Below are 11,627 nucleotides of genomic sequence, written 5' to 3'. Positions count from 1 at the left end.
TGATGAAAAGTAGGTGTTTAAATTTTATTTTATTTTTTATATAGAGGCACACTAGATTTGTGATGGATAAAGTTTTTGTGCTTTGGCTTATCAATTTGCTGATTGTTTGATTGGTGTCAAGGGACTATCACATAGAGAGCAGTTAGGCTTGCATGTGCAGTTTTTGTGCTTTGACTTATCTATTTGCAGATTTGTGACTCCTCTTTTCCTCCCTTCTCTGTTGGCGACCTCTTCCCCTGGTGCGGCGGCGAGCTCCCTCCGACAAGCAGCGACGGCGACAGAGTCAGTTCGGTGAACCAGCGGCGTAGACCGACGACTCCCCTCATCCTCTTCCCTTTTCAGGCAGATTTATTATGTTAAGAAAGCTATTGTTAAGTTATAATACATATACTAATTAACATGACGAAGAAGAATGCTAGCTATGAAAAGACCATTTTAGCCCCTAACTTAACGCCTAACTAACTGAAGTTAAACAGAAGGACCATTGTTGGAACACATTCAATACTCAAGTGTCTTTTTCGTCCAAATTAAAAGACGAGGACCAATTTTGAAAAATCAACATAGTCGGAGGACCATTGCTGGAATTAACTCAATATTAGAGTCGTCAAAACGAGCTTAGCTCGCCTGGTAAGTCCGTCCCGCCCTGTGAAAAGGACGGGGCGGGCTATGATATTTTAGACCTGTATTTTGGCGGGCTTTTTAGCCCGCCCAAAGCCCGCCCCCGCCTTACACGCGGGCTTTGGCGGGACGAGTTTGACGGGCCGGTGGAGGCCCGCCAAATGAATAATAAAAACAATTATTAAAATAAATCAATGCTACAATAATAAATTTACAACATTAAATATGTCTTGTCAACTTGATTATATTACTAACATTAGTGTTTATATATATATATATATATATATATATATATATATATATATATATATATATATATATATATATATATGTATATATCTAAATAATAATAAATGTGAATGAAAGTTATATCCCCTCATTTATGTCCGTTTTTTCCGTTAAGTTTTTTTTGTACATTATGCTTTAAAAGTTGTACTACAAAATATTTTGGACAAATATACCCATACCGTTATAACTTCCGTTATCTTTTCCACTATTGTTACTATGCACATGCATCCACCATATATTTTCTTATCTTCTTCAATAATAATAATAATAATAATAATAATAATAATAATAATAATAATATACACATTAAATATTAGAGTTGTATGTTAGTTATTTTTTAATATATAAATATTCAATTTATAAAAATATTTGACATTATTATTATTATTATTATTATTATTATTATTATTTACTATATTAAAATTTTAATACAAAATACTAATATTGGACACCTATTTTTTGCGCATCACGCATAAAAAAAACTAGTATATATATATATATATATATATATATATATATATATATAAATAAAATTTGGGTTTACAGTAAACGAAAATTCAATTGACGGTTAACCGTAAATATAAATTTAATATATATAATTAATTTTAAAAAAGTAATATATTGTATAAATGATTTTTATTGACTTATGGATTAATATATGTATTTGATTATTTATTAGTTATTATTGTGTTTAAAAAATTACAAATGTATTAATATATCTTTAAACTATCCAAATTATTTTAGTATATACTTATTACCTTTTTATGTTAATTTTTAAAAGGTTAAAGTGTCATCTAGCACCACGAACTATATCTCATTATTCATGCCGCACCCTGAACTTTCATATTGTATATATCGAGCCACAAACCAAAAATTCAGGGTGCAGCATAAATAGTAGAATATAATTCGTGGTGCTAGATGAAATTTTAACCTTTTTAAAATTTGACGGGCCCCGTCAACACCCGCAGACTTAAGGCAAACCGAGCCGGGTCAGCCCGTATTAAGCCCCGCCGGCCTGTTTCGACAGCTCTACGTCAATATTAGCCTTATTCAAGGGGTCAAGAAGAAACCATCCTTATTATTTGTTGCCCCTACAGAAGAAATCCAAAACATCCCCTTTCGTCCGCGGTTCATCACTGAAAATGGAAAGCAAAGAGCGGGAAGAACAACGACCGGCCGGAGAGGACGCCGCCGGGAAGAAGAAGAGCTTCGTAATAAACATCCCTTCGTATCAGGAGGTGATGGAGACCTCTCAGACCAAAACGGCGCCGTCTTCTCTCTTCAACCCTACGACTTCCTTCTCTCAAGCCTTCAATTTCGTCAAGGACTCAGAGTTCTACTCTCAGCCGCCGCCGCCGCCTTCCTCTTCCGCCTCCGCTCCTCCGGCGTCGCAGCCAAGGTCTGTTATGCACTACCACACTGTCATCTATGCATTCATACTCAGGCTTCTATGTAGTGCGTAATGGAAAGATTGCATTTGTATTTACAATTAAATTGAGGCTAAATTAGGGGTTTTTAGGCCGATTATCCAATCAGAAGCTCCGTCTTCGTCGGCTACGCGGCCATCATCTTCTTCCACCGCTGTTCCTCCGCCTCGAAATGCTATACTTGTAAGCCATAGACAGGTAAGTCTTTAATGAAAGAAATTCGTGAGAATCATACATTAATTCGCATTTAGTAGAAACAAATGAAGTTTCATGCCGGATTCTCTTTTAGAAGCTTTAGATTCAAGTGCATTTTCTTGTACAAAATTGTATATTTTACTGTTTACTAAATTTGTTTAGAAATAAATGAACTTTTAGACTGTTTTTTCCTACCAGAAACTTTAGATTCAAGTGCTTATGTTATTAGGAATAAATGATTATATTTTCCTGTCAATATCTGAATTTGAAATATACTAGAAAGAACCCGCGCTAATCCAAATTTGAAATGCACTAGAGATGAATTGAACATCTACAACAAGAACTGTAACTCATGTAAATGCCATTATTCATGTTGATCTGTAAAAATAAATGTAAATTGTGTTGTCTTGCTTCAGTTTTAGTTAATCTATTCTTTCCATTTTCCTGCACCTGCAGAAGGGAAATCCTGTGCTTAAACATATAAGGAATGTTAGATGGGTTTTTGCAGATGTGGTTTCTGACTACCTATTGGGGCAGAATGCTTGTGCCCTATATTTGAGGTTCGAGCTGCTAACTATTTCATTTATATTAACATTTTGGCTGGATAAAATAGATGCTTGATTATTGAAATTTTCTTTTCTATATGTTAATATTTGTTCTCTAAAATTTCATTGTGAAGTGAGCAGGTATGATGAACTTCTGTAATCTTTAATGCTTCGTATGCTTCAAACTTCTGTTTAAATAATTTCATAAACACGTTGTACTTTCATGTAGTCTTCGATATCATCTTCTTCATCCAGACTATTTGTATTTTCGGATAAGAGAGTTGCAGAAGAATTTTAGGCTTCGTGTTGTTTTGTGCCATGTTGATGTTGTAAGTTTTCAATCTCTATTTAGACCTTTGATCTTATCTCAACACTTCTTACAAGCGACTAATATGACTGACTTTCGGCATTTGATGCTCATAATTGCCTTTGATGCCAGGAAGATGTTGTTAAGCCTTTACTTGAAGTTACAAGGACAGCTCTACTTCATGATTGCACTCTATTATGTGCTTGGAGGTACCCTTTTAGTGCCCAATGGATGCAATAGACTCATCCTTCTTGGAGTTTCTTTCTTATCCACTTTTACATAAGTGTCTATTGTCATCATTTGTTTGGTATATTCCAATCTTTGAAAGTTTTGAAAACAGAAATGCATCGTGAAAATTTGTTCTTTTTTCCATACTAGTTTATAATCCATATTTCTTTTGAACATATCATTAATCAACGACCTGAATTCTTGAATATCTAAGGTAATTGAAGCTTCATATTCAGAACCTAAGAATGCTAAATTGCTTCTTTCCTTTAGCTTGGAAGAATGTGCACGCTACTTGGAGACAATAAAAGTTTATGAAAACAAGCCTGCTGATTTAATTCAGGGCCAAATGGATACAGACTATCTATCTCAGGTATGTATGCTGTTGATCTCTTGTTCTAGCATTTGCCCTTTCAGCATGACATTGGCTAATCAGTGATTCAATATCCATACTTTATACATGTCTTTGTAGGTCTGAGTTCACTGAATGACAGCACTAAATGAATTTCATGTTTATTACAGCTGAACCATGCTCTCACATCAATACGGCATGTTAACAAGACAGATGTAGTTACCCTTGGCTCTACATTTGGGGTATGTGTATCAATATTCAACGTGTTTCTGAAATTATTAGTCGCAATGTGACATGCTTCTTCATTTGCAGTCTCTTTCTAACATCATGGATGCATCCATGGAAGATCTCGCTCGTTGCCCTGGCATAGGAGAGCGCAAGGTTCTTTCTTTTCTGCCTTGCTTTTGTTGGTTGTGTTCTTTTCTGGGGAAAAGAGGGCTGTTGTTTTTACCACTTCTCTTTAAATCTGTTTACGTGAAATATATAAAAGTAAGAGAACAAAATTGTATGAGCTGTTGCCTTTGTAGATAAAATAAGAGAAAATAGATGATTATTTGAGAACATACCAATTAATGCTTAATGATCAACTTAAGAGTATTAATACAAAGAAAAAAATGAAAGTAAAAACAAGCCACAGGTAAAATGTCTTAAATGAGTAAAAAGTTTTTGTAGCCTAGAAAGTTTGAGACTGAGTTATATAAGCTGATTCTACATCATGAGAGAAGGATGAATGGAGAGCTGATTGTTCAGAACCATACTGTCTGTCATTTTGCTGACATTGATACACAAATGCAACATAAATTTGTTACTCTAACCAGAGTGCACTAGATTAAGTCTAGAGCATCTGTGCATCTTATCTTTTGTCGTCTATTTATTGAAATTCATATAGATATAGCTGACAGTTTACAGTTAACACCATGTTGGCATCCAATAATGAGCAGGTAAAACGCCTGTATGACACTTTCCACGAACCTTTCCAGCGTGAAGTGCCTAAACATGCCGTTCCTGAAGCAGCTGCTAATGAAAATACTGGGACAAGTCCTGCCCCTGAAAGCGAAGAAACCGAGACAGCAGTCAAAGATCAAAACAAGCGCAGAAAGAATGAACCCGACATAACAATCAAGTCAGCACTGTCAGCTGCTTTCGCCAAATATTCTCATAAAGTTGGTAGAAAGACTGATAAATCTCAACAGGAAAAGGCCGAAGGGGACGAAAACAGCACCAATCCAGAAGCAAACAGCGATCCTTAAAGTCTATGAGTGCAACGAGGTCGCTCCTCAACTGTTGACAGGGACCAACCAATTACAAGAAGCTTCAGGGCAGAATAGCAATACAAGAAATGTTCAAAGAAAGTGTACTGAGTTGAGAAATCTAACAGAAATTTTTTTTGTAGTACAAGAAACATGTAAACCTGTTAATGGTTCATTACAGGAAGCTGCAAGTTAATTATAACTCCAATAGCCAATCCAAAATTTTTTAAACTGTAAGATCAGTTACGTTGCGGGGGATTTTGCTACATACAACCATTGCTAAAAAGAAAATATAGAAAATCAAAGTAAGTAATAATTGGCACAAGAAAATTTTTATGTGAACAGCTTAAAGAAAACATTTCAAGTTGTTTAGATTATTTTTGAATACTACTAACTCTATTACAATGCAATATCTGTTCATAATTACTTTGCACAAGAGTTAGTATTGCCTCCACTGAGGCTCAAACCCACCACCTCCCGTATAAAGGGAAGGGTTTGATGCCACTGGACCACAAGGTCCTTGGCAAGTTGTTTAGATTAAGTTAAACCAAACTTGGTTTAAAATGATTTTAAGTAACCTATTAATAAATAATTGCAAAATTTAAATTTATGAAGTTGTTTCTTTGCTCTATAAAATTTAATTTTATGTAATTTGAATTGTTACGTATTTGAATTATCTTATTTAAAATTTTTACCCAATAAAATTGTTTTCAAATATTTACGTAATATGAATTATTTTATTTCAATTTTTTAAAAGTAGTTTTACATAATTTGACTTTTATTATCATTAACTTTAATATTTGAATATAATTTATATATTGATAAAAGAGAATAATCGTAAAAAAATTAATTTTATTAATGAAAGAAAATATTTTTTTAGATGATATAAATGTTGAACCACTTTAATAAGTTGAAATTACATTAATGAAGAGAAAATAGAGGTGAACTATAAGTTTATAACTCGATAATAATGACAATGACACCATAGAAAATTACCGTTTTTGTATAATGGAATCCAAATGGAAAATATGGAGACAGATTTTTTTTTTTTTAAGATAAAGATGAAGTAAAAACACATTGCCATTCTCATGAAAAAAATTTACATTATTTGTTTGTAATAATAATTTCAGTATATTTTCATTTTTTTAGTATTACTAACCCATGACCTCTTATTTGAAAGAATCACTTCGTGGCACCAGACCACAATGTTGTTATTAAAATAAATCGTTAGATTATTTTATTAAAATTCATTATTAAATAATTCCCTTGTTTGAATCAAACTCGCTTTAGTAGCCAACTGTTTAGCTCATTATGGATGGATGTATACTTTTCTTTTGTTGATTTTAAAATTGTATGAACCAATCACATATAGTGAAGGGTCTACCTATTCTTGATTAGAAGGTAGGGGCCCATCATTTTGGATTGTCAATGACTTCTTCCTATAAAACAAATTAACAGAGATTGCCCAACTTCCGATGCTTGGCAAATTATATTGTGGAATAAATGTATATTTTTAATATATTAAACGTATATTCTTTGATAATTGATAATTTTATCGGGACTAGATATGATAATATAAAATGGAGGTAAGAAATAGAAGTATTATTGTTCAGAGCGTTAGCCTCAAAATAATATATACAAATCATGAATGGACTAGGAATAATTAGGAAAAATATTGTATTACAAATGGGAGTTAAACCCTAGTGTTCCTGTTGAAAGTCAAGACTAGTGACCACCAAGTTAGGATGTATTATAAGTGTTGGTTTTCACGGCTGTGAGATAACCGTTCAGCTAGCCAACACTACCGTAAAAACTTAGAAATAATAATAATATTTAACACAGGAATATTCGGATAGAGTGATTATGCTTGCATTAAAATGAGAACCCTTAATAATGTGACCCCATGAGGAGTATCTATACAAGACTAATAGGCTTTAGAAAAGAAACAACGAATAAACTTAACAAATTTAACATTAAGAAAGCTATTTAAACTGCCATGTCGCTATAAATGCTTGCCAAATCTGAATTAGAAAAAAATCCTCACAGATCCGCCATAAATGCTCGTTTCCTTACTATCGCCGCCTTTGAGGACGCACCCAATCAGGCACTGTTCCCAATTCCCCACACCAGCCTGGCTACTCGGGCCTTCTTACCTAGACCACAAGCTAGAAGGTCTAGCCGGTCGGCGAGTTCTAGATACCATGTCCCTTCAGGTCGGGTACCCCATTCGGTGGTATCTATCAGTAAGGACCAAGGGATGATGTCTTAAAGGGAATAAGGGTGCCTATTTACAGTATAGAGCTCCTCCAAATGCTCAACAAATGTACAACACTACCTGGATACCAGTGATTTCACACGGGTTAATAAAGCATGATGTGTAGCTTGGATGGTTGGTGCTTGTGTTGTTATGCTAGAGGTCATGGGTTTGACTAACCTTGTTGGTTTAATATTTTGCTTCCTTTCACAACCCCTTCAACTTCTTGAGCTACCAATCTTCTCTACCACCCACTTGAGCCAAGACTTTCCCAATAAAATTTAGCACCTTATCCCCTATTACTAGTGTAACCTTATCATATATCTTTGCAAAAACACAAGATTTTAAAATGTCATCAATAACAATTGATCCTTCAATTCGATACTTGAATAATTAATAAAAATTGTTTGGAATTATGAGAAAGCCTACCACCGCTAATAATTACAAAGTAATAAAATTTTCAACTTGATGGATGGTATACTAGGTTGACCAATCGGACCGCCCACCAAGTAGTTGGTTGAACCGGTAACCATAGTGACTAGGTCATGATGATCGGATCTTAGAGCTGTACTATAATTACTTCCCAGTGGATCACCCATATTGTAAGTCAAACATGCTTAATCACGGAATTTTTTGGCTATCCGATTGTTATATCGAGCATGACTAACCTTGACCAATCTGACCCACACTCAACAGGTCGCATGGAACACAATTCCAAGGAATAGTTGGACCGAGAGAGTCCAAGAAAGCTACCCAATACAAAATAACTTGGGAGATTAGGAGGATTGGGCCTATTTTGTAGTATGGTGAGATTGGGCTTCCTATTCATAATGTAATAAAGACTCCCGATATGAGGCAGTCTAAGAGTTTTATTTCTTCTAGGGCTCTTAGCCCAAACTTGTATAAATAGCACTCATTATTGTGTGGACGATGGTTCACACAACTGTGTGAACCATAAATAAAAAGTACATTACTTTTATACATAAAATACATTATTTGGAATTACATTATTTGAGTACTGAAAGTACATTATTTTGTATACTACCAAATAATGTACATTTAGTACATAAATAATGTACTTTTAGTATATTAAAATGTACCTTGTATTCAGGAAAAATATATTATTTTGTATAATATATATTCAATACACAAATAATGTGCTTTTAATATATTAAAAATGTATTTTTTTATGATCCACACAATATTGTGGACTATGGTCCACACAATAATTTGTCTATAAATAGACCCCATACATGGAAAAGATGAAAACAATATTCATTAATACGAAATATTTATTCTCTATATTCGTTATTTTAACAATAATGTTGGCCGGGCCGTAGACGGTCCAAAAGTCATAAAATCAACACAAGCTTTACACTATACTATTAGCTTATTAATAGGTATATAAATTTTTTTATTTCTTATTGGAAGGGGTACAAAACCATATCAGCTAGATCTAGGAACAAAACGCCATTGTGGAATTCCGTCACGATCATTCTCCAGTAGCGTCATTACTGCCTCCGGTGGATTGGAGAAGACGTGAACGCCATGGGGAAGCTGCCTGGCAATTTTAGCTAGGCCATCATTGCCAGGCCATCAGCAACCGTGTTCTGTTCACGCAATATGGCTTCAAACTTGACGTCTTCAAATTGTCGAGTTAACTGTTTGCAAGCCCGGAGCAAGTTGGATGTGTTCCCATCTTCATTAAGTTCATCAGACATTCTTTCCATAACCAATCTAGAGTCAGTTTCTACGATCAATTTCTTAAGGCCAAGCGAGGCAGCCAATTGTAATCCCTTGAGGAGCGCCCATGACTCTGCCTGGACTGGTGAGCATACTCCAATGTTGTAGGCAAATCCTTTTTTCCAGTGACCTTTAATAGGTATATTATTTTATTCAATAGTAGCATTACTTTAAAAATTTTCTTAAAATATATATCTTTATAAAATTAAATTCTTTTAATTAAAAAAACCCTTTTCTTTTTCAATTTTCCAAAGTTATTGTTAAGTTGGTATTCTTGTCATTGTTGTAGCGTTATATGCCTATATATGATTCTTGACTTTGTTACCGCACACTTACCATTATTATTTTTTAACCCTACAGTATACGGGGTACTTCTAAGGTCTCCATGCCTATGCCTTACAATTCTACATAAGGCTTTTGTTTACCTTCTTGTTTTCTACCTTGGTGAAAGGTTGTACCCTTTTTATACCCTGGAGTGCAAGTTTTTTTAGCATTAAAAGAAGGCAAAAACTTGTGTGAGACCGTCTCACCATGAGACGGGTCGGGTCGGATCGGGTCAAGATGCAAATGTAACACTTATATGCACAAATGTCATACTTATATGCTTAAATGTAATACTAATCAAGAATAAAATTTTTGTTACTTATAAGGGTAAATGTAAGACTTTTAAGGGAAAATACAATACTTTTACATTTCGATTTAAAAATATTACATTTTTACTCAAAAGTATTATATTTGCCCTTATAAGTGAGAGGCACTTGTCAACATTACTTATTATAAAAAATGTATTACTTTTTCTCTTATAAGTAACAAAAATTGTATTTTTGATTAGTGTTATATTTGAACATATAAGTATGAGATTTGCACATATAAGTATGACATTTGCATGGTGCTTTGACCCGACCCGACCTGTCTCACGAATAAGGATCCGTGAGACGGTCTCACACAAGTGTGACCCTTAAAAGAATTACTTCTAGAAAAAATATATTTTGTAGGAGATTTTTTTTTCTAAATTAATGTTAATATTATATAAAATAATAAAATATGTTAATATTGTAACGTAGTAGTCCGAGCTTTCATTAATTATTCAAAGAGAAATACTACATGGACTCTCATTTCATATTTCATTTTCCTATTCTATATGACATGCTTTGATTGCCTAATAAAAGGTGGGGCATGATTTTTGTTCATTATTTTTTCTTCATTACATCAAAATTAAAGATTTGGTGGGAGTAAAAGGGCTCAATTTTCAATGATGTTTTAAAATCTCCACATATATATATATATGGATGAGTTTTGGTGTGGAGATGCTTCCGGTCGAAAAATGGGTTAGATTTGAACCGTTGATCAAATCTAGATTAACTGCTCAAATCATTGAATTTTTTTTAAAAAAATGCGCATCCTCCATCATCCATCTTCTTCAAGTTTACTCTAAATTTGATTGCCATGTTGTGATTCTAATGTTTAGTTTTTATCTTATCCCCATTGCTGCATAGCTGTAATCCCAAACATAATATAGGCTATCTTTTAGTGAAATGTGGAGACGGCAATAATAAGTGAGGGAGTGAAGATAACCAAATCTGTTATATTGGAGAGCTGAGGTGGAGAAGTAAAAAATGTCATTTTCATAAGAAAAAAACATGGCCTGCTTTAATTTACTCAATCCATAAGTAAAGCCGTACGGTATATAATTTATTCCTTCCTTACTTAAAATAAAGATATTTTATGGAAACAAGACTTTTACTAAAAGCAGCATTAGCCAGTACTAGTAGGTATAGAATTTGGAGTTCGACGCACCTATTTCAACATCATTTTTTTTAGCTTAGAGTATTCCTCCCTAGAAACATTGACTAATTCCCTTATTAAATTATAGGCACCTTTATAGGTGGGATAATTAATCCAGAGATTTAAGATTATTCAATATTCAATGTCAATGATCGATTCCTTAATATTTAATTAAGGATGGATGAATCTCTCTCACTCAAACACATTCCCGGGTTCTTATTTCAACATCATGATGCATCAACTCTTCTCCAATACTCAAATTAGTATCAAAAGAGTTACGTCACAAATATTCCATTGAATAATATCAACGTTATATATAAATGTTGGGCGGAGGTCAGTAAAGGACTAAATCCATTAATTGGTGACTAGGAAAATTGTTAGGTAGAGGCTAGTGAAAAATCAAATCTAACACTCTGTCTCTCGAAAATGTGATGGCGGCTATAAGAAAATAAAGTTACGTTTTCACTACTAGTTATAACTTTTGACGTAATGGTAAGTGTTTGATCCTAAAAATAAGTAAGGATCAAGCTACAGTGATTAAAATTCTTCGCCAATAAGAATATTATTATTGTTATGTAGGTTGAAGTTGACTAATTTATACTAATCAATGAATAAAAATAAATTTATTGACAAGTCAA

The 11,627-nt window shown here is 33.6% G+C and overlaps 1 protein-coding gene across 1 annotated transcript; it reads left to right on the top strand.

The window, feature by feature from the left end:
• Positions 1-1,834: 1,834 nt before the first annotated feature.
• LOC115995808 (DNA excision repair protein ERCC-1) lies at positions 1,835-5,438 on the top strand. The gene is made up of 9 exons (XM_031234957.1): positions 1,835-2,305; positions 2,426-2,531; positions 2,985-3,088; positions 3,303-3,402; positions 3,513-3,589; positions 3,879-3,978; positions 4,128-4,199; positions 4,270-4,338; positions 4,899-5,438. The coding sequence occupies exons 1-9, from the start codon at positions 2,049-2,051 to the stop codon at positions 5,205-5,207; spliced, it is 1,194 nt and encodes a 397-aa protein (XP_031090817.1). The 5' UTR covers positions 1,835-2,048; the 3' UTR covers positions 5,208-5,438.
• Positions 5,439-11,627: the final 6,189 nt, after the last annotated feature.

This window comes from Ipomoea triloba, chromosome 11 (genome assembly GCF_003576645.1).
Source record: "Ipomoea triloba cultivar NCNSP0323 chromosome 11, ASM357664v1".
Lineage (NCBI taxonomy): Eukaryota > Viridiplantae > Streptophyta > Magnoliopsida > Solanales > Convolvulaceae > Ipomoea > Ipomoea triloba.
Note: the sequence above shows the minus strand (reverse complement) of the source record. Positions and strands in the feature narration are given on the sequence as shown.

What these genes read in the sequence shown, in the direction of transcription:
- LOC115995808 (XM_031234957.1), top strand. Translation starts at nt 2,049, where the DNA reads ATGGAAAGCAAAGAGCGGGAAGAACAACGACCGGCCGGAGAGGACGCC. An exon ending in GCTTGTGCCCTATATTTGAG is followed by an intron (nt 3,089 to 3,302) that starts GTTCGAGCTGCT and finishes ACTTTCATGTAG; the next exon opens with TCTTCGATATCATCTTCTTC. An exon ending in CTGGCATAGGAGAGCGCAAG is followed by an intron (nt 4,339 to 4,898) that starts GTTCTTTCTTTT and finishes AATAATGAGCAG; the next exon opens with GTAAAACGCCTGTATGACAC.